The 23,622-nt window shown below is 34.2% G+C and overlaps 2 protein-coding genes across 8 annotated transcripts; one reads left to right on the plus strand and one right to left on the minus strand.

Annotated features, from left to right (window-relative positions):
- Window positions 1–517: 517 nt before the first annotated feature.
- Window positions 518–16,193, minus strand: LOC129303012 (uncharacterized). Of its 3 annotated transcripts, none has more exons than XM_054941995.1 (22): window positions 15,971–16,193; window positions 14,500–15,237; window positions 14,004–14,410; window positions 12,921–13,572; window positions 12,671–12,757; window positions 12,060–12,106; window positions 11,084–11,193; window positions 10,856–10,956; window positions 10,561–10,653; window positions 9,815–9,892; window positions 7,887–7,970; window positions 7,616–7,684; window positions 7,100–7,159; window positions 6,208–6,279; window positions 5,831–5,938; window positions 5,248–5,324; window positions 5,047–5,130; window positions 3,812–3,923; window positions 3,617–3,706; window positions 2,136–2,201; window positions 1,851–1,946; window positions 518–853 (listed from the first exon to the last, which is right to left on the minus strand). In XM_054941995.1, exons 1-22 carry the CDS (start codon window positions 16,085–16,087, stop codon window positions 731–733), a joined length of 3,471 nt encoding a protein of 1,156 aa, XP_054797970.1. In that variant the 5' UTR covers window positions 16,088–16,193; the 3' UTR covers window positions 518–730. The 3 variants fall into 3 exon arrangements, with proteins under 3 accessions (XP_054797970.1, XP_054797969.1, XP_054797971.1); XM_054941994.1 differs by having other exon boundaries at window positions 14,004–14,413; window positions 15,971–16,192; XM_054941996.1 differs by lacking the exon at window positions 518–853 and adding an exon at window positions 869–1,124 and having other exon boundaries at window positions 14,004–14,413.
- A 3,095-nt stretch (window positions 16,194–19,288) lies between these two features.
- LOC129301984 (UDP-galactose/UDP-glucose transporter 7-like) lies at window positions 19,289–23,249 on the plus strand. Of its 5 annotated transcripts, none has more exons than XM_054940640.1 (9): window positions 19,289–19,477; window positions 19,592–19,649; window positions 19,801–19,862; window positions 20,244–20,349; window positions 20,449–20,694; window positions 21,955–22,065; window positions 22,148–22,306; window positions 22,447–22,590; window positions 22,826–23,249. In XM_054940640.1, the coding sequence occupies exons 3-9, from the start codon at window positions 19,822–19,824 to the stop codon at window positions 22,991–22,993; spliced, it is 975 nt and encodes a 324-aa protein (XP_054796615.1). In that variant the 5' UTR covers window positions 19,289–19,477; window positions 19,592–19,649; window positions 19,801–19,821; the 3' UTR covers window positions 22,994–23,249. The 5 variants fall into 5 exon arrangements, with proteins under 5 accessions (XP_054796615.1, XP_054796614.1, XP_054796611.1 ...); XM_054940639.1 differs by having other exon boundaries at window positions 19,592–19,622; XM_054940636.1 differs by having other exon boundaries at window positions 19,291–19,477; window positions 19,753–19,862.
- Window positions 23,250–23,622: the final 373 nt, after the last annotated feature.

Here is a 23,622-nt window from a genome sequence, read left to right on the forward strand (position 1 = left end):
TTTGCTAGAATCAAAAAGTTATGGAAACCAATTATTGGTTTTAAATTTTAAAAAAATATATTTGCAATTGTCAACAAGACTTTCTCATTCACGCTTTTTTCTTTTTATTAGTGAATGACCAGTCAAACCCTTCCACTGGATTGACCGCTCACAAATACCAAATATGGCAGTGCAGCGTGCGCTCTAGAGTTGATAATTCACGACACATCCGATGAATCAATCCAAACTCACTTTAAAAATGTTAGATTAAACTTGATTATATGAACATTTTTAAGATACAACTCAACCCAAATTAAACCCAATCCAAATTAAGCTTAACCAATGAAATTTATAATCCTACATGTATATAAAATTAATAATTTTGATCAGACCCGACAGACTGGCTCGAACCCTCTCCAAAAAATCAAAATCAAACTTGACTATGTGAGCTTTTTTAAAAGGATACAATATTTCAAGCTCGATTCGAATAAGTCCAACCTAAATTTAACTTGATTCAAATAAACCCAACCCGTTCAAATTACTGACTTCTCCCACTTTATTTATTTATTATTGCTCAGCCTAATCTTTAAATAAATACATTCGAAGTACGTGCAATGCAAAATATATTATTACATTTCAAATTAAAAATAAATAAATATATTTTAGATTGGCATAACAACCCCCCCCGGGGGGCCCCCCAAGTGATCCCTCCAAAAAAATATCACAAAACTGGGTTGCAAATAATGCATACTTAAAAAGCTTCGACAGCTTGCTCAACCTTCGGCTTGCTTTTCGGCCGACCAGATAATCTCACGTCGTTACTTGACAAATATTCAAGTGCTTTCTCCAGGGTGACATCATTGGGTTTCACATTCTGCGTGCCAATTTCCAAAGAAGGGAAACCGCCCACGTCAAATATCAAAACTAGCTAACACCAACAAGCAATCCTAGTAATTCTGCTTATAAAGACAGCGTTTACAGCGGCAAACACAAGCAGTGGTTCAAGGTAAGGACTAAGGGCAACATTCTATTACAAAATGATTAGGATGCTAATATATGTAATCAAAGACCCATCAAATAAGTCCGCTGAAATGCTAGTCTGTCTGTCTAGTGACAAGTAAAACTCCTCCAACCCGGGGCCGGGCCTAGTGCAGAAAGAAAAGTTCAATGATATCGAAAAACCGAAAGAAATATATGAAAATTTAATACTGGTTCGAACTTTGAAAATATAGTTGCCATTTCCATAGAATTAAATTTGCAAACAAAGCCGACTAGGAGTTAGGAGTAACTAGGAGCCTTTTTGGATTCCGTTTCGAAAATAGTTTTTTGTTTTTTAAAAAAATTAAAAATTAAAAAACTTGTTTGGAGGAGTGTTTTCAAATCTAATTATTTTCAAAACTGTTCCCATTTTTTTTTCAAAAACAAAAAATAGAAACATCATAAAATTATTTTCATTTTATTTTTCTTATTTTCAAAATACATCACATTTGATTATTAAAAATTACAGTTACTTAATTAATAATTATCATAAGTCATCACCATTAATTGCGGGTGACTATAACTATTACCTGATTTTTTAATTTTAAAATTGTTTTTAAATTAATACAACCAAATAGATTTTTTTTATTTCGTTTTGACAAACAATTTTGAAAACTGTATTGCAAAACAATTTTTAAAAACAAAAATAGAAACCAAACAAGTCCTAAGTTATCCGACTACGCCGTAGGTAACGTGACAGTTAATTGAGAAGAAGAATATGTAACGCTCCGAGAGATTGCTTCGATACGAACATGCAGTAGGTGAACACAACAGCCCTATTTGTTTCAATCATTCCTAAATGGTGCAAAGTCGCCCTGAAACTAAAAGCATACCTTTGGGATAGAAGCTGTTGTTCGTCGATGTCTGACAGCAAACCCAACCCTAGCGTGCTTCAATATCACTGGCTGTCCATCCTTTGGATGGTTACCCTAATAATAAGCCCACATTAATTAGTCGCAGGGAAATGCTAACCTTACGCTTGCAAAAAGGCTAGCCTTTGTATTGAACAAAACACAAAAAGATACCATAAGCGCAGCTGCAATCAGGTCATAACTCAAAATACTCCAAATATTTATGTGCGGTGTGCGTAAAAGAATTTTAATAGAACAATGAGTTACCAATGTCAATGGGTATCGCAGCAACTCTAACGCATCTTCCAGAGTGACAGAGTCCGCATCCTTTATCTGGAAAATACCAATTCTGTAAATTCTATCCTTCTATTGAAAGAAGCTAAAATGAATCATATTTGCGCAACCAATTACCACACATCATCATCAGAATACATACAAGGGCATCACCATGGCGGAATTTAGAAAAATTAGAATTTCATGCAACACTAAAATTGAACAGTAACGTTGTATCACTCTATTTTGAGAACAGAGTACCATACTTTGACATATATACAGTGGGAAAAGATTGTTCACACAGAAAATAATTTATGCAGATCAAATCAAAAACCCCAAAACAAAATTAAAAAAAAAGGGGGTGGGGGGACAGGAATTAAGACAAATGGACTTCCGATCTGGATTGTTCAGCAGCAGACTGCAATACTACTCCCACTACAACAGGAAACTTAACTCCAACAATTTCTGTTTAGGTACTGAATATCATTTGCTTTTTCATGTCTGCGTCAAATAAAATTATTCTTATAGTGAATTGTACGTTTGGCTTATTAGTTCGAGAAATCTTTCAACAGCTGTCATTGTGTAAATTCTACAGCCAATGTCATTGCAAATTAAATAAGGTATTAGTGTGAGGATTTAGAGTAACCAATTCAAGATGCACTGTCAAACATACATCTCTTTTCATCGCCAAAAATCCTGGGATTGACTATGGAAAGACTTTTTTCTATAGTAAACCCTACCGCATACTATAATTAGTTGGCAGTTAAAAAAGAGAGAAGTGGAAAAAAAAAATGGGAAGATTATGAATCTCTAAAGTGGACTGTTGTAAGAGAAAATGCAAATTTAAATAAATTGATAGAGCCTTCATTACGTTAACAAACTAGACTGGGAGATATAGACAACTAAAAGTTTATATTCATGTAACTACATTTTATCCTCGCAACATTCTAAGCAAACAAAGAAAAGGGTATGGTTTCACATGATTGTCACCCCCACTCTAAGACCTAATGACTCGTTTGGTAGAGCGGAATTGGTAGTGAAGTGAAAGTGAAAGTGGAACCCTGAATATAGGATGCTTGATACACTGGAACCTGTTTCTTTGAGGAAGCCACTTCCATAAAACATGATGGAAGCAAAGAGATTTTAAGCCAAATTGGAACCCTACAGTCTCAGGTTATATATTGCAACTACATCAGTGTTGTACTATCCATTAGATATGAACAAAACGTCCAAATTTTGACTTGGATCCCATTGCTTTCTAATCTCAGCAAGTCTTACAGAAAAACACTTAAATATTATGTGATAATAACGATATATAATGCGCATGGAACAATCAGGATGTCCACACTTGAGTTTGCTCAGAACATGAGAACCGCAAACAGATTAAAATGTGAAATATGAAGGGCAATGAACCAGCAAAATGACCAAAAGAGTTTATCAGATGGTATAGTCTGGAAAAAGAAAATTTGACATACATGAGAGACGGAGGCCCTTTTAGGCAAGTATCCCTTCCTATCTTCTCCAAGCTGAACATAATTTCCGTAAGGACCAGTTTTCAGAAGAACCTGAAGTAAAAATATCTTAGTTATCATAAAATCGAAGCAACCGAGCAAAACATAAAATTTGCAGCCCAGTGAAGCGTATAACTGAGGCCAGGATCTAAAGGGGACCTTTTCATTCGATCCAGGGTGAACACCAAGGACTTTTGGCTCCTCTATTTTGGTGTTATTTTGATCGATAACTTCTTCCTCATCTTCACCATATAATGTTTTAGCAATATACCTGTATTCAGAATAATAAGAGCCGCTAGTAATGCATTCACTTCTAAATTCATAAAACACTATTACTCACAAGGCAAATTATTCTTTAAAAGAATACAGCAAAAATTAAGTCACAAGATAAAGGTCCAAAATTTCAATTGAGTAAAGAATGACACTCATACAATCAATCATAGTCCAATCAGCTGTGAGGCTATACAAGAATATCAGTCTTTGCCAGACAAAGATGCTATAAAGTTTGTGGTAACATAACAAATTCTCTCTATGAGAAAATCGTGACAAATGTAACATGTGGATCAGAAAATTCACGTGCAACAGAATGGAAGGAATGCAATACGAGACAGGATCAACATAGCAGAAAGCCAAACTGGCAAACAAACAGCAGACTTTTACAGGTCACAGTACAATTTTCCTGTCCAATGGAATGACAGGTACGATAATAGATGCAATGATTGCAGTAGTTTACTCCTCATTCTTTGGACCATATGGCATCGTTAACAGAGTAGGTCCTGTTGTTTATGAATTGGAGCATCAAACTTCTTTAGAGGCCCATCCTCCATGGATCTTTGTTGCATCACACTGGTCACGATGGGTGGTTTCCAAAGTGTCAGATGCTCAAGAAGGGAGAAATGCAGGAGAAGAATAGTAGTTATGAGTGCAAGAATCTTAAAGATCTTACTCTCTACATCCCCCTATCATAAGGTGAAGTAGAGAGTAGGATTCTTCTTTTTTTTTTTTAATATTACGAGTAGAGAGTAGGACTCCTTATCATAAAGCAGCCCATTAATGACATGCACAATCTACAGTAGATCAATTGTGGATTCATATCCACAACTTTTCATCTGTCTTATTCTTTCTCTCTTTTTGGGGTAATTTATGATTCCTACCTATATTCTCAAATCCCTTTGAAGTACATGCATGGTACTTGAGTCAAGGCCATAGGTTTCACTTCAGAATCTATTTCCATTATCAGAATAAATATGGGAAATCACAATTTCCACATATTGTTTAACACAGTAAACATAACAAAATCTTTTCAATGGGCTGTATAGCATATAATAGGTAGAGCATTTTATAATTTACACATCAGTCAGAACCTATAAAACAGATATGCAACAAATACTCACTTGCACTTTGGATGTTGGTTGCAACCTATAAAGTAGCCAGCACCAAACCTACTTACTTTCAAAATCAAGGTGCCTTCCAAACAACTGAAACAAGTTCATATTAGTAGTTAGCATATAAAAAAGATTAACAATATCACACAAAACATGAATGCAAAGATAATATGATGAAAGCAACAAGCAGACATTTTGACATTACATTACCTTGGACATACCCTGCTCTGATTTGGTAGAGAAGCAAATATATAATCCCCAAATTTTCTTTCCAACATCTTCTCCACCTGTAAGTAGCATACAATATTTTATTAGTTAACAAACTATAAAAGGATTACTTCAGCAGCATTTTAGTTTATACAAGTCAATAGCATTGTAAAATAAATCAAATTTAAAACACACAACTTTTTTCACGGCAACTTTTTTTTTTTTTTTGGAAACCCACTAGTAGATTAAAAGCTTCCATGACCTGTCATATGGGTAATGCTCAAAATTCCACATTCATTCTGAAACTACTTCGTATCCTATCAGAATATCAAAAATTAATGGACAATACAACATTTATCAAGTACTAGAAATTATTTGGTCAAAAGTCTGATGACATAAAGCATGAGGTGTGGTGGAAATCAGCATTAAAAGTTATTGCTGCGTTAGTGCGTGTGCAGAATCAGGCATCAATAGTAATTGACCCCAGGCCATATACACAATACCAAGAGATTAGCATATCTGATAATCTAAAAGAAATGAAGATTGAGCGATGTAATCATGCTTTGAGCAAATAGAATGTTTGTACCTGATGAATATGAACATTAGCAGCACGCTCACAATATGATTTAAACCGTGTCCAATAATCTCTAAGGAGGCCTTTCCATTCAGTTAATCCAGCAGAGACATTGTCAAGCTGAATCAAAGGCAAGATTTTAAAGAAATAGTACAATAAATAGGACAGCAAATCCATAAAAAATAGGGTGGCAAATCCCTCTTCTACAGCTAGTATATAAGCAAAAGAACAATATAATTATATCCATACACACATATATATGGTAAACATATGAGATTCAAAGAAGCTGAAGGTAAAGGAGCTAGTTTGTAAGTTGGACAAGGTGGGAAATAGAGAAATACAATCACATCAGTGGATAACATAATATGTGGTGCGGACAATTATGATACCTCTGTCTCCATATCAGCAGTGAAACTGTAGTCTGTGACCTCTGAAAAATGGTGAGACAGAAAAGCAGAAACCTATGCATCATCAAGAGAAGAAACATGAAATGCTTGCCACATCTGGGCATATCCCAAACTTTCTACAGAACAATAAATTGATTGGCATCTGACAATCATTTGAGTCAACAGGCTAAAAGAATATAATTCTCATTCATAAGAAGTTATAAAAAAAGAAAGAGCATAAATGATTTTTAAGTATCTCAAGCGTGCATTCACCATTTGTTTCTCATGTAATTTCAATTTTTCAAGAAAGGAGGGGGAGCAAGAGATACTAGGTCTAAACGAGCTCAAGATGTATGCCTTTTACAGCTCCCAAAAAGGTCATTGAATTAATAAAGCTGGAAATAAGATATAAGTGTAAGGGGGAATGCCCTCAGATCAAAGATTGGTTGAACAAATTTATGGTGCAGGTAAAACTTTAAGAAATAGCTTTATAAGAACATAAAGTTTTGGATTCTAGATGGTTATCTAATTGGGAATGTAAAGTGATAGTACAGAGAAAAACATAAATTAATTGTTGACTACTCTCACTTCAGACACACACTATGTTATGTTATTGGTTATCATACATAGCTGGGCCTCAGCTACATCCACAAACGGACATAGATTTTATATCTGGAAAAGAGGATTTGTAATTCATAAAAATAAGCCAAGCAGGGGAAGGAAAAAAAGAAAGCAAGAGGAAACCCTGAAATAATTTATTTTTATAGCATCAATCTGCTGCAGGCAAGAAAGATAGCATTCTCAGGACTCCAAGTTGTGGGAATATTTAAATATTAAAACAATATACCAATCGTTTCTATACCAACAGAGCAGTTTATACAAAAATAAAGCTTACCATTCGACCACGGAATTCGGGATGTAGAACCCGGCTTTTTACTGTCACGTAGTTTCTATCCTGATGGAAGAAACAAATGAAGGCTCAAAATTTTTTGAAACAGACAAAAAATAAATGTATCCAAGGACAAACATGTTCCTGTAGGATGCAGTAAAATATACAAATGGCTAGACAACAATGTCAACAAGAAAATTCCATAACCTAAAAGTCATTATACCAGGTATTGCTTGATATTTTTAAGTTCAAACTAGACATTCCAAGAACTAGACATCAAAACATCTGCTTAGAGCAATGAGAAAGAACAATAAAGGAAATGATCTCCAGTCAGTTCTTGGGCCTGATACAATTCAAATTAAGGGAAGCTGGGGTCTGACTAAAGACTAACCGACTAAACTGCTAACATTTCAGCTTAATCAATGACCTTAAGGACTCAAGCACATATCTAACAAATCAGTATATAGTACAAGATAAATAATATGAAAGTATTATAATCAGACTGTTACACAAGTCAGTTACCTGTAAAACCTTCAATGTGATTGCATATGTCGAAGGTCTCCCAATTCCAAGCTCCTCAAGCTTCTTCACCTATGAAATGCAAGATCACAAAAGAATAACACCCCCAATACAAAAAAAAAGAAAAGAAAAGGGGGGAAGGGGGGGTATGAAGAAAGATATCAGAAAGAGAATAAGTGGAGAAGAAATGAAAACTCTCCTCCCATACGAAAGCAACCTTAATTATGGTCTATAGTAGCCTTCTAATTCCAATGAAAGAAAGGCGATGTCATACCAATGATGCTTCAGAGTAACGCGGTGGAGGTAGTGTATAGTGCTGCATAATTTCTGTTTGAACAAGATTTATTGGATCCCCTGGCTTTAAAGCAGTAAGTCAGTGAGGGGAAATATGCGACACAATAAAGTTAATGGACATTGAGGCATAAATCAAGAGAGCCAATGGTGTCTGCTCCTCTCCAACCAAAACACAGAAATTATACTGCAAAGGCCTTATATTCAAAGTCAAAAGGCAAAACCGTGGGATGATAAGGTATCAATCTAGAGGGCTAAACGGATTTGAAGTTACTTATAAAAGACACAGACATAAAAATGGAGGATTTGGGTTGAGGATCCCATGAGAAAAGAAAGCAAAAATAGAATAATGCAAGCCTCAATGAAATGAGCATTTTCTATCCCTAAATCCATTGAAGGCACCCCTCAAGAAAAAAACTAGAACTGATAATTTGGACCAAGTCCAACAGGCCAGCCTGAATCCGCCCAAAAAATTTAAGGCTAAGCACAAAAAAAAATTTAATTTTCGAGCCTATTCGGGCTGCCTAAACAGGCTCGAGAAAATTCAGGTTGGCTTGAATAGCCGAATAAAAAAATAATTTTTTAAAAATATATATATAATATAATAAATATTAATTAATTCTTTAAGTTTTATATCATTTTATACTAAAATATCATATATTTGAGTGCATTACTATAGTTATTTAAAAAAAATTAAAAATATTTATATTTTCATATTTTTGTTATTTTTAATTAATAAAATATCTCAAAATTATATTTAAAATATATTTTAATATTGATTTTTATATTTTAAGACCCAGTTTTTTTAAAAAAGTTTTGAGTCCTAGAAATCATTTGCGCATCCAAAAAAATATATTTTATATTTTTTAAAAAATAAGATAATTAATTTTAAAGTAAAAATAAAATTTAAAATAATTTTAAAAATAAAATTTAGGCATATACAAATTCCCGACTCTACTACTAGATAAATATAATAAATAGAACAATATTTTTGAATAATTATTTGGTCATTGTCCATGCCAAACTGAGTTAAAAATAAAGAATAAACTAAAGTAAATACCCCTTGTATGTAGGGGTTAAACAATATAAAAGGTTAAAGAAAAAAAATTCCAAAAAAATAGTATTTTACTCATAACTAAATAATTTTGTTTTATATAACATAATGATGGCTATTTTTCTCATATTCTTAAAAACAAAAAGTATAGTTTATCTAAAAGTTATTAATAACTTTGAACTAATTGAGACAATGATTTTAAATTAGTGGTCTAACCGTGAATTGAAACAAACTTGATCATAATTAAAATAATATAATTTAATTAAATTATATAAAATATTTATATATGATAATGATAAGAGCAATATTTAAACAACAATGACATTAATTTATAAGTAAAAGAAACATTTATGAATAAATTATGTATAATACAACAAAATAGTAACAGAGCTACTTGAATACAAAATTAATAAGTTATTAATTCTTGTTTTATTATTTTAAAGTTAAAATAATATTTTATGCTTAATAGAATTATTTAAAAATTAAAATTGATTCAAAAAATAAAGAAAAATACTTTTAAAAAGTTTTGAGTATTCAAGCTGGCCCAAATAAGCCTAAAGCCAGAAGGTGTTAGGGCCGGATTTGGCTATATGGGTTTTTTTAGAAAGTATAGAGTACTTTAAACCTGATCTGAATAAGGCTAACCCGAATTGAGCCCAGCCCATCCAAATTACCGGCTCTTAAAAAACCATAGGCAAAACACAAAAAGGAAGAGAAGTAAAACATTTTATCCAAACAACCACCATGCATAAACCACAAGATAAAGAGTGTGGCCAAAAAAAAAACCACAATATAAAGAGAGAAAGCATATTGGCATTTGAAAAACAAATTAATTACTAAACAACATCTAATATTACCTTCAATGCATTCAGAACCCCAAAAACTTCTTCACAGTCTGATTCATATTTAGTTTGAACCCCATCGGCCTCAATGTCCTACAACAAAAACCTACATGTAAGTGAAGAGACAGATTAAAATAAAAGGTGACGTGGACATTTTCAACCTCCATTGAAATAAGAAAAGATATTCAGAACAATCAAACATAATAACATTTCACAATTCACCAGTACCAATAAAAAAAATAATTTAATGCAAGTTTTATTAAATAAGTAAACTATGCTTGCATCACTGAAATCTTACATTCGTCACCCACCAAAGTAAAAGTTAAAAATAAAATTCAAACAAGAAATTGCACAGTTGCACACAAATCAAAAAAATGGGTATATACTAAGGAAAATTTTTCTTTCAGGATGGCAGAATTATACAGTGAAATCTGCATGCATAACAAACAATAAAAAAATCACTGAAAGTATTGCACGAGTAAAGTCCTGCTTGTGGAATCTAATTTACTGTCAGAAGGGTGATCATGGAAAAGTTAGTTTACAATAAAGTTGACTTAAGTTAGGTTCATAAAAATCATAGGCATTGGTCTAGTGGCAACAAATCAGTTCTTAAACTCAAAATGTAATAATAACAATAGTAATAAAATGAATGGATCTCCTTGTAAGGGGCCACAATCAGCTGTGCAAATGACTACAATCTGTTAATAGGCTTGATGAAATGGTTTCCTCACATCATCAAGAAGCTGGCATCCAGACCATACCTTAAACACTGCCTGATATCCAGGGAAATCAACCCTTGAGCTTACAGATCGGAACAGAATGGTCTCATTGGCATTTCCAATATCAAGTTGTATCTGCAAACAAAAGGATGTTAAACAACAATGTGATTCAAACTCCAGCAGATAAATTTCATATTCATATGTCAAGGACCATTTCTCCCAATACCTATTGCTTATAGGCAAATGACCAGGATTAAATTTATCATTGATGGAAAAAAGCTGCAAGTATGATATTCCTACATGTTCCATAAACTTTATGGAGAATTAGCAGTCTAACCTGCTCAAAGACAGCATTTTCCATCTGACAAGCAACTGTCCGCGACCAAATAAGTGTGTATAGCCTCAAGGAATCTTCATCTAGCACCCCAGCAAACATTGCTGGTAATGGCAAGCCAGCCAGCAGTTACGTCACAACAGGATTGCCATTAACATATTTAATAAGTGCTTCGCATGGTTAAATCAGAAACTAAAGAAAACAGCAAGCATCATAAAATAATTGGCTTACATGGTATTCTGCGTATGTCAGTAGGTCTAATGGCTTCATGGGCCTCTTGGGCATTTTTCACCTTTTTAAAATATTTCCGTGCATTTTGTGAGGCAAAATATTGACCATACCTGCATGCAGTAAGTTATTGTTTATAAACAAAAATATAATCAGAACATGATTTACACACAAAATCATTGAAATTTAAAGAGGCAACTACAGCTGATAGTTGCTTAGCTGCTGTGAGAAATTACCGGACAATGCCTTGCATGCGAATAGAACTGAAATATTATACTATTTTAAACAATCTTCTCTCATGGCCAGTAGTAAGGTTTAATTCTTGTTTTCTTCTTTTGTTTATAGGCACAAATAGATGAGTTTCTTTTTCTACATAGAAGAAGAATTTATTGATGATAACAGAAAGGCCATGCAAAAGCTGAGAAAATTTACTAACTCAGTAGCTCAGAAAAGCTTCACAGCCCTGTTTTAAGTCCAAAGGGGATGCCCTTCCATTAAAATAAAAATCCACCAAAACCCACAAAGAAAGTCATTAAAATAACTTATACCCAGAAAGAGAGTGGATTACAGATTAATAGTGGAGATCTTATAAAGGATATAAAGTGTTTTCTAAGACAACATAGTCCCAACATCACTCTTTCTGACTTTATTTAAAATTATACAATTCAAGTGATAATTAAGACACTTAATAAAGCTTTGACTTGACCTGTCACTTGCAAAAGAATTCTGCTACCAACACCTAGAAATGCACAAAGTGTAACTTGCAAAGACTATGCCACATATCGAAATTGCATCAGAAGATTTGGCATCGTGTTTGCACCTTGATTTGGCCAAAAAATATATTTTCGTTCTTTTTTATTCTCAGATATGCAAGCATTCAATATGATGAAAATTATCACCAGTAAGCTTGTACAGTATGATACACCAATAGTACTGAAACCCAGCATGAGCATCAGATGTAAGGAAGAGAGCATCTCACCTTTGAATGATCAGTGAGCGTATGTTAGAGACAGCTTCATCAGAAATCTAGAATATAAAAACAAAAAATATGAAGTACTTAAAACTGAAAGGATTAGCTGCAGATAAGATTATTGAACCGATATGAGAAATAACTTCACACGTGTCATTCTTGTCTGACAGCATGAAGAAAAGTCGAAGTTCTGCTATAGTATAGGAGGCATCAGGGGAGGCTAGGTTTATATGGCCAAACTACATTATACTACTTTTACTTACAGGCCACTATAACTTGTTCAATTATTAGTTCACCATAATTCTTTTTGAAACCTTATGAGCATGAACCAAAAAACTTTGAAATTTCCACATGCAGATCTCTTAGGCTCACAAAGCCTGATCTCATTAAAAATACCGCTTGGCAGAGTTAAGTTTATTGAATTATCTAAACCATTTCTAAATGCATTCCACCCTTCAGCCCAGCATGTAAGCAATAAACACTCTTGCACCCTAATAAGTCTCATCATCTCAAAATAAAAAAAGGATTTAGTAACCAATGATAAAAACATGAATAACAACAACAACAACAAGATGCTATAGAAAAAGAAATTCACATTCTGCCACCAAAGTGGTACCTACATGCAATCCATCAGTTCTCATATATGTTATCAAACCCACTGCTTTGCCATCTGATAGTTCAACTCCCTCATAGAGTTTCTGAGCAAGCTGCATTCATTAGGCAACAGAAGTTAGAGTCAAAAGTAATCCAGGAAAATTCACCAAATTTAAAATAATCATACAATGATGGTTCTACAGGAAAATAAGCTTGGCATCAACACACTTCAATAAACAGTAAGAAAACAGAAAAGGAATTCATAAATTTCTACACCTTCATTGTGTAACTTGCTGTGAAATGCAACTTGTTTGCAGCATCTTGCTGAAGAGTCGATGTTATATAAGGTGTTGGAGGGTTTCTTCGAATTTTGTTTCTTTTCACATTAATAACATGAAAATCCACTGATTTTATTTTGTTTTCAATGTTTGTTGCCTGGATATTAGAGGTAATTGAAAACTGATTCAACTTCAGTGAATCAAAATGAGTTAAGTGAGCAGGAAAAGTATAATCCTTGTTCAACGTCAGATCTTTATTGTTCAATTGGGTCTCTACAGTCCAATACTCCTGTGGTTTAAATTCATCAATTTCCATTTCTCTGCCGCATATAAGAGAAAGTGCAGCGGATTGGACTCTCCCTGCTGATTGGCAACCAGGTAGCTTCCTCCATAGTAATGGTGAAATGTTAAACCCAATCAAATAATCAAGAGCCCGCCGTGCTAGGTAGGAATGAACCAGATTCACGTCAATATTACGAGGAGACTGCAAAGCGCCTTTTATAGATTGTTCAGTAATTTCATGAAAGGCAACCCTTGCTATGGATAAATTCTCATGCAGAGCATCCTGTTGTTGTAACATCTCAATAATGTGCCAAGCAATAGCCTCCCCTTCACGATCAGGATCTGATGCAAGGATAAGTTGTTCTGCTCTGAGGCACAAGCCAAAATGAATTGAGCAGGAGATCAGCTGTCAGCCACATACATATAAAAAAACAACACAAAATGAAAACAATCCAATCAATTCTTAAAAAACAGGACTAGTCAATAAACTAAGATAATGAGCAGTACTTGTTTTTGCAGTTGAACTTGAAACTGCTTTTGCTTTTCTAAACATATGCGTGTGATATATGCATGAGAATGTAACATAATATATAAGATAATATAACATTTTATAATGAACTTAATAGGTAAACTAAAGAAAAAAAAAAACATAATTACATAATTATAAGATAGAATTATTCGAAAAGTTTTACATAATAACTTTCACATTGATAGAAAATTAAAGAAAGTGAATACTAGTGCAATCAACCACTAAAATGGGAAAATCAAAGAAGGTGATTGAGAAGGAAAGAGAATGTACCCGCTTAGTGCAACTTTGATGCTCTTAAGATGGGTCCAGGCAGGAGCTGGGACCTCCCACACTATACTAAAATCATCATCAGGGCGCACAGATCCAGACCTTCCAGCCAAGTCCCTTACATGACCATAGCTTGGCAAGACTTCATACATATCACCGAGGTAACCTTGAATAACCTTTGCCTTCGTAACAGACTCCACAACAACCACAGACTTTCCGGTGGGCGGATACAGCGGCTCAACTGTAATTTTCTCTGGAAGTTTCACTTTATTGATCACTTCCTGCTTTGACTCATTTGTAGCCTTCACAAATTTCCCTTTCTCACTGGAACTCCCAATTTTTTTCTTTGACAATTTCTTCTTAGAAGCAGGTTTATCAAGCACTTCTTCTGATGCAGTCTTTGTTGAATTCTTCTGTGAAGCAGCTGCATTAGTAAGAATGCTTCAATGGTAAATGTTAAAAAGCATTATTTCCCTACTACAAATAATAATTTACTGACCTTTGAAACAGGTGAGGAGCTCTGGCCCATGTCCGAAGGATGAGATGTATTTACTTCAGAAGAATTTATAGAATCCTGTGCACAAGCAACCTCTTCCGGTGAATTGTTAACAGAATTCTTGTTCTTTTTGATTCCTGACTTCTTTCTTCCAGTGAGTTTAGAGTCCTGTTTATTATTAACAGATGATGCTGATGTTGACAACCCCTTGTCTTTGCCTAAACCTTTTCTTGAAGTTACCGTATTGACATCTTTAGAACTAGAGCTATCAGAAGTTAAATCTCTATTTTTGCCATAAGCAATGAAAGTTTTTGCCCGTTTCTTGTGTTTATTAGAACTTTTGAAGGCCAAAGACTTATCATGCTTTTCATCTACAGCTTTTATAGTATCATTTCTAGTTTCCACTTTCCGGACATAAGAAACATATCTCTTAGGGAAAATCCCATCATTCAGTAAACTCCTTCCAAAACCTTTCCCCAAATATGGGAAGCTGAAATTATTCAGAGATTCCAAAGATTTAGAGAATCCCCGTCTTGCAAATACAGGACTAACAGCAGTGCCCCTTAAAACATCATGTGTGCCATTGGAAGGACAAAAGCTTTGTCCAATGTTAGTATACTTGACTGAAATTGTCCTAGGCTTTCCAAATTTAAGTTGGGAACTCTTCTGGCATTTGGTACTGCTGGCAACGCTCCATATTGAATGTGATCTGGGTGGGTTCTGAATTACCTTTAATTGCAACTATAACACCATTTCACATCCAAAAGTATATTATTTCCAAAATCCAATATGCATTGTCAAAATGAAAAATGCATCTGCAGAGCTACATTATACTGCAACACAGAACTTAGTCAAGAAATTCTATTCATGAATCAATAATACAAATCATTTTCTCTCAGAGAATTGATCCAGGAAAACAAAATGAGCTAGATCTCTACCTCATTCCAGTTCCCATAAGAGGAAACAGTCAAGTCCCTTGATTTACAGTCCACACAACATCTAATAAAATACAGCTAAACTGAAGACAACAGCGTCATTCATTATATATTTTATCACGTCTTATCAGGATTGCTTACGTGTATATGCTGGAATAGAAGTGCGTATAAACCAGTGGCTAGCATCCAAATAGAAACAGCAAATATCATTCTTTCGAGGTATTGACAATCAAAACAAGTAACTTCCATGTCTATATCTTGTCACAATATATAGAGCGAGAAAATAATAACAATATACATAGTAAATGCATCCATCCATCCATGCACACACACGTACATATACACGTGTGTGCGTGTGTGTGTGTTAGTTTTATCCATTATTTTCAGGATTGCCAATGCCACTGACTGAACGGTGAGAATTAAGGCTTGTTTCATCTTCATTCATGCTTATCCATAGTATAAAAACGGTCCAAATGTGCAAAAGAATAACTAATGAGAACAAATGTGAGACAGAGAAAGGTGGAAGAAGAGAATGTCACCATGAAGCGGAAGCGACGGAGAGGCAAAGCCGTCGATGAAGAAGGAGGAGAGAAAGTAAAGGAAGCGGCAGAAGCGGTTGTTGTGAACAAGTTCCGCTGTAACTGAATCATGCTCATGGTGCCTTCATTTGGCTCCGGAACTTGGGAGGACGGTGGTGCCCCGCACTGGCAGCTTGGAGGGGGTGGGTTTTGGCCAGTGACGAGGGTTTAAGGCCAACAAAATGAGTACAATCTCCGGCCGCTTTACTTATCCCTTACTGATCGGGCCGGGCTATAGAGTCCACTGAGCCCAATTAACCCATTGACGCCAAGTGCAATTAAGGTTGTGTTTAGTTTTAGGAAAAGGAAGGGGAGGGCAGCGCAGGGAAAGTGATGGAAGGGAAGGGAGGGGATTGGAGGGGAGAGTTTTAAATTTTATTTTATTTGGTTTTGTTTGAGGTAAAGGAAGGAGAGGAGAGGAGAGGAGAGGAGAGGGAGGGATTTTTAATAATTCTTTATTTAATTTATGAGGAGAAGTAATAACTAATTTATTATTATATTCATATGTATTAGTTTAAATTTTTTCTTGTAGAAAATAATTTTACACCTCAATTTAAATTGTATGATTTTTTAAAAATTCATTCTCATCCTATCATATTCTCAATATGTAAAAAAAAAATTAAATCAATAATTATAATGATAACAATTTATCATTATAATTATAATTATCATATTCTCACTGACACAGTGAAATTCCTTCATCCACAAGATATTCAAGCCTTGTATCATACTAGTAAATAGAGTTGGTAATTCGGGTCAAGTTCGATGGGCAACTTGAACCTATTTAAAAAAGGTTAGGGTCTGGTTTAGTTATATGAGTTTTTTTGATAAAATATGATACTTTAATCCAATCCAAATAAGCTAGACTGTTGAAGTTTTTTAACACTATATGTATAAACAATTAGTAGTTTTAGCTAAGCCTAAATCTTGCTAAAAAAAGTTATGATCGAGTTTGATTATATGAGCTTTTTTAAGAGAGCATGATACTTAAGTTTGATTAAAATAAATCGACTCAAATTGAATTCAACTTGAATAAGCTCAATCTACTTGAAGTACCGGCTCTACTAATAAACTCATCAATAGTAGGGGTGCTAGGTTTATTTTATCACTAAATCCATAGTGGCCTAACTTTCAAGTTACCGTATTTGGGCCTTTCATTAAATTGAATTAATTAAATTAAATTAATACCAAGCGCGTGTGAGTGTTACCCACTAACGTTAATTAATCCTTATGAAAGAAGATATGTTTGTCTAAGACTCTAGGTATAATATTTTGGGTTTGAGTTTTTGTGAATATTTGAGGAGACTGATCGCCATACAATTCTTAAATATGATTTAATTACATAATCAATCAAATTATCAAATAATTATATAAAAAATATTAAGCGCGTGTTGGGTTGTCCAAAAACCACACTGTGAGAAAAGTGATTAATTGCAGAATGTAAAGTTAATTTAGCCGTTCTTATAATTCACATTTACAAAATATATTTCCATTATGGAAAATACAACAAAGAAACTTTGGCTTTCTGAGGGAGAGAATGATTTAGACAAAAATGCCGTCCATGTCTCCGCAACCCTGCCAATTGTTGCAATCCGCAGCCTCAAACAAAAAATATCCGCGGAGTGCTTGCGAGTTGTGAATTAAGCGTATATGTTAAAAATGATAGTGAACGTTTATAAAAAAAATTAAAAATAGCAAAATCAATAAAAAATTATTTGAAATAGTTTAAATATATATAAAATGATAGTGAGAGCCATCATCGAAGAGAGTGAAAATAATAATTTTAAGTTCTACAAAGGGAGACAAAAAAAGTAAAAAAAAAATATTTATAAAAGTTATTGATTGAAACTTTTTAATTATCAATATTTTTAAACCTTAATAAATAATATAAGAGTTTCTTCTTGTTGTTGCTGTACTTGTGAGTTGTAATCTTTATTTTTTTAGATAAAAAACCGTTTTAAAAGGATTTGTAAATTAAAAAGCTGCAGTTGCAAATCTTTTTGTGCAGTGGTATACAATTATAATCGGGGGTGTGAATAAAGCCCCTTACGGCCCTTGTTACTTTGCCAGGGAATTACGTCCCAGTCTATTGTAGGTCAAATTCGTCTTATTTAGTAAATAAATTTAGATCAGTTTCGGGCCTTGAATTAAGTTTGTTTAGTTAAATGAGTCAGTTTTATTTTTTTAAAGTATAGTTTTTAAATCTAATAGGTCAGCCTATTCACACATATACATACACTCTTTGATCCTTATTATAAAATACTTTTAATCATTTTACGTATCGTGAAAAATAATTATTTTTTTATATCATAAAAAAGTAATATATACTTTCATTGTTATCATTGATTTTAAATAATACTATAACTACATTAGACATCTTTATATGAATCAAAAAGGGATAAAATAAAAAAAATAATTTAATTATTGCAAAATGTCATATATTCTAGATAAAAATTACTTTTAAAAAGTGTCTTATAGATAAGATTGAAGGGAGTATAATGCAATATATCACGTATACATTAGTTTTATAATTTGATTTTTAATAAATATAGTTTTTCTAGTTATGTTTTTAATCATATCACACTTATATATTGATTTTAATGTTATTATTTTATTATTATATTGTATTGTAGTTAGTAAATCTTTTTAATTATTATATATTTTAATTGATAAATCAGGTTATCTATTTATAGTAATAGTCGTAAAGTATATTTAAGACGTTTAAAACTAAAATGTGAGCCTATTTAAAAAATTTACTTTAAAGTGTGTTTTGAATAAGTTTTCAAGTCAGACTAAACTTCAAACAAGATCAAATTTGAGCGGTAAAAAAAGCCTGATACAAAATTTAGGCTATGCTCAAGTATTTGACTCACCACACAAGTATAACACTATTTGGCTAAAATTTAATTCAGCCGATTCCTATCTCTAGTTATAATTATAACATAATTAGAATTACAATCATGATAGGTGGTCAAAAAAAGATTACAATCATGATAAATTTATACACACACATATATAATATGGGTAAGTCAAACAAATTTATTTGAGACTTGCGAAACAATGGCTCATTTAATGCATCTTTTTTATGATTTAACGTAAGCACTTTTCACTTTTCACAGCTCACGAAAGTATTCGCCCGTCTTGCACAGAAACGGGGGAGCTGGCGGGAGCGCGCTAGCGGCACATGGCATTATTGCGATGGCGATAGCTACAGGCTACAGCGGTTCCAACGGCATCTGTTTTTATTTTTTGTATTTTACCTTTTTATTTTCTTCCAATTTTTTATCAATCAATCCCCTTTGTCAAAGTCTGCTATTCCCCAACTTCACTTCACACTCTTCTCGCTATGTCCTCCCTCCTTCCACGCCCGTAATTCAGTTACATACATTGATCCGCTCAGATATTCAATTTTTGCTCTCGCTTCTTCCTTCCACGACGATCATGTAAACTTTAGCTTTTAGCGACCAGGTACTGCCTTCATATTGCCTTTCTTTCTTTCTTTCTTTTTTGGTGCTACCTTCTTTATTCTTGATAAGGGTTTTAGATTTGATGCCCGAATCTGATTTCGATTCATTCGTGTAGATTTGGGCTTTATGTAATTAATATTCGCCTGGTGAGTTTTATGCTTTCTTTCTGTGAGGTAAAACTGGAGTTTTCTTGATACGCATATATTATATTGCATCGCATTGATTGTTGTCGTTGCCGTAATGGATTGAATGAGTTGAATTTGTTTTAATTTTCAGGGCTTCACTTGTTATTGACTTGGCCTCCTATTGGTCATTGTTCATCAGATCTCGGTCCCATAATCGGATATGGACAGCCGTAGCGAGGCAGAAACGAGCTCCTTTACGAGGTTTTCAACATGCACTCATTGATTGTTTTACTATCCAGTGCTCTTATATTCTTATCGGTTTTTCTCAAAAGAACAACCTAATTCCTGTGGTCGTAGAAAAATTACATGGCATTGTAACGCACAAGCCGCTCTATTGTTTGCTGTGATAAATTCCAATGAGTATGTGTATCGGCTTCTTCTAAATGTTCGAGTTGGTAAACAATACTCTTTCCTCTAACAAAATTGAAGGAGGTTAAAGAAGATAAAAAAAAAAAAAGGTTTCTGTGTTTTCTTTGAGACTCGAGTCTTTTGATTCACCAAGAGCGATTTAGAATATCAACTTGTATTGCAGTTTAAAAACGATAAATCCAGCTTCATATAACCATCCTTTTGTTTCCACAGTTTGTTTGCCGCTGTATCATATGGATTTGCCTCAATGGCCATGGTTTTTATCAACAAGGCAATCGTCATGCAGTATGCACAATCAATGACTCTACTCACTTTGCAGGTATTACAAGTTAAAGGCAACACAATCAAGACTGTTAATGTTCAGCTAACTGTTTTGATTTATTGGCGACTTATGTTGGACAGTATCTGTTGTTCTTAGCAACTGGCTACAGCCATACTTGTACACTTTGGTCGGGGCACGGGATACACAAAAGCAAGGGGGGTAGATATGACAACGGCCAAGAAACTTCTCCCAGTTTCTCTTTTCTACAACGCAAATGTTGCTTTTGCTCTGGCAAGCTTGAAAGGAGTTAATATTCCAATGTATATTGCCATAAAGAGACTTACACCTCTTGCTGTACTGGTAGCTGGATGTTTCGCAGGAAAGAGGAGACCTACAACACAGGTTTTCATTCATTGTTTGTTTTTTTCTAAAAAAAGAAATTGTTAAGAACAAGGCCTGGTGTAAAGTGAACTATTATCTAGTATGAATTTTATCATGTTATTTCTGATAGGGGCAAGAGATGAACCAGGATAGGAATGTTGTAAAAACAATTAAACAAGAAGAGAGTAATAAATGGGAAGGAGGATAAAGAAAAGGGTAAGAATTCCACATTTATTTCCTTCTAATTGTTCAAAGGTCTAAGTTCTAGAGTTCAGTTGCACACTAGATACATTGCCATTTTATAACTTCTAGGAAAATCTAACTGGGCTTTCTATGTATGTTGAAAGCTGCACAAAGTGGTTGCCCCTTGTTTTGGGGGGGGGGGGGAGGAAAATTGTGTTGATGTTGTAAAAGATGTTAATGACAAACTTAGTGGACTAAGCATTTAGGAAAAAGTGGTTTCTGAAAATAGTGTGCTAACATTTACTGATAAACAGCAGTGTATCATTAAATTTTCTCTTGAAATAAAAATATTTATTCTTTTCTTTTTTTTTGGCCAGTAAAGTTGCAAAGCTGAATGGTCGCAGTTACATTGAATCTTATAATTAAATACTTTGTTATATTTGTGCTCATGGCAAGTTTTCATCATGTTCAGATACTTTTTTTGAGAATTTGGATGGTCCGTGTATGAGAAACAGTAAAATATATCAATTATCCAAGGTGCAAAAGGCTCAACCAGTCTCTATATGAAAGTATCTGTGGCTTTCAAGGAGCACTTGAGGGATAATTGATAACAGAACTTCAATGAAAAGAGAATTGTGCATCAAGAAATTTTGATCCTCTAGTGGTTTATTGTACTGCGTACGATCTTGGTGGCATAACTACTTTCTCGTATGTTGACATGAGAACCATCATTGAACTAAAACTTTGTATGGCCTAAAGAAGTTTTACCTAAATCCAAGTTGATGCAAATATCTGTGGCTGTCATTCTCTTGAAATCCATATGATCAGCCTAGAGTGCCTCCTACCAAAATTTAATTTCTAGTTTTCCACTTTTATCCTTCTTTTCTTCCCCCTGTTTTGCCTCTCTTGAGCTGAAAAAAGGGTCCATGATATTTATTAGGTTCGCAGTCACCGGTGTGTAACATGTGAAACGGCTATTACAGAACCTTATGCAAAGTCAACTGTATTAAATATGTTGGCTGTAGTTTTAATTTGACTACCAACTTTGATGGCTTTAGCCCTTAACTGTGCATAATGTTACATTCTGTCAAATTTCAGGTGACTCTTTCCGTAATTTTGATTGCTGCTGGAGTTCTCATAGCTGCCCTTGGAGATTTCTCCTTTGACCTTTTTGGATATAGCTTGGCTTTCTTTTCTGTGTTTTTCCAGGTGAAACTCTGATATTTGATGTTTATTGTGGACACTGCCTCTATTTGTTCTTGCTTTGCTCATAGATTACTTGCTTTTTCAGACCATGTACCTTGTGCTGGTGGAAAGATCTGGTGCAGAGGATGGCCTTTCATCAATAGAAATCATGTTCTATAACAGCTTCTTGTCTCTTCCCTTTTTGATGTTTCTCATTATAGCTACTGGAGAATTCCCAGATTCTTTATCTGTATTATTTGCAAAGGTGAAGTCTTTAACGTGTTTGTTTTCATTGCAATTCAATCAGAGTTGCAATGTGGGATGATTTGTGACATAGCATGGTCCTACAGTTGGCAGTATTGACGCTTAAGATGATATCTAACGTAAACTACATTCTTCTTGCAGTGTTCTTCTCTATCATTTTTGGTGATCCTTATTCTCTCGTTGGTGGTGGGCATTGTTCTCAACTACACCATGTTCTTGTGTACTGTTGTTAATTCAGCTCTGACTACAACCATTGTCGGCGTCCTTAAAGGGGTTGGTTCCACTGTAAGTTTGAACAATCTCAAGAATGCGTCTATTTTTTATAATATTTTATTTTATGGGTAACTTCCTGCACAGCACGAAAGTTTTATTTTGGAATGATTTTCTGAATCTTATTATATATCCAATGTCCCAGTTTCTTCTTTTCTTCATGATATATTTGACTGGATGAATTCCCTTTCTAAAATTGACATGTATTTTCACTTGCAAAAGTTGAATCTGGCTCCTATTGCTTCTACAGACACTTGGTTTTGTGTTACTCGGTGGCGTTCAAGTCCATGCTTTGAATGTGACTGGATTGGTTATCAATACAGCTGGTGGAGTGTGGTATTCATACGCTAAATATCTGCAGAAAAAGAGCAAGGCCACAAAGCTAGTAGTAACCGCCGCGGAGGCCCATCGAAAATAGAAACGGCGTTGATGGGTTGAGGCTATTACTAACAGTTCCACTGTCTTTATTTCTCTGATTTCCCCAAAATTGTAGACTCTGGTGGTTGTTTTCTTCTCCTTTTGATTTGACAGTGATCACAGATGAACGTGGTGAGAGTAGAATATATTCCCTGAAGCTACAGTTACGGTGAATGTGTAGTTTAAGTGATAGAGATTGAAAGATCGATCCTTAAAATGTTTTTGGTGATAATAGCAAGGACCACGCCGTTCACATTGTTACGAGAGCCCTCAGCGAATGAAGAACAGTGAAAATCGGATGATGGATGTTCTTCTGGACATGACACAGTAACAAAACCCCTGAGTGGAAGAGCGAGGAAAATACGAGTATCCTCTAAAATTATTGTATCCAATCGTTCATACTTTGATTATTATGCTCATAATTTTTTCAATAATAATGTAAGAAAGAAACATGTCATTCGTATATTTTTGCGGCTTAATAATATCTGATCATTTGGATCTCGCATAGGTACCATACCAAATATATAAAAATTGTACCTGAAAAGCCTTTTCTGACACACGCACGAGTATGTCCGGTGCAAGAAGCTTGAATAACTTACGAATAATAGTGCCGTGCTCTCTCTCTCTCTC

This window comes from Prosopis cineraria, unplaced genomic scaffold (genome assembly GCF_029017545.1).
Source record: "Prosopis cineraria cultivar Desert tree isolate PC_DT_omini unplaced genomic scaffold, ASM2901754v1 PC2, whole genome shotgun sequence".
Classification (NCBI taxonomy): Eukaryota; Viridiplantae; Streptophyta; class Magnoliopsida; order Fabales; family Fabaceae; genus Prosopis; species Prosopis cineraria.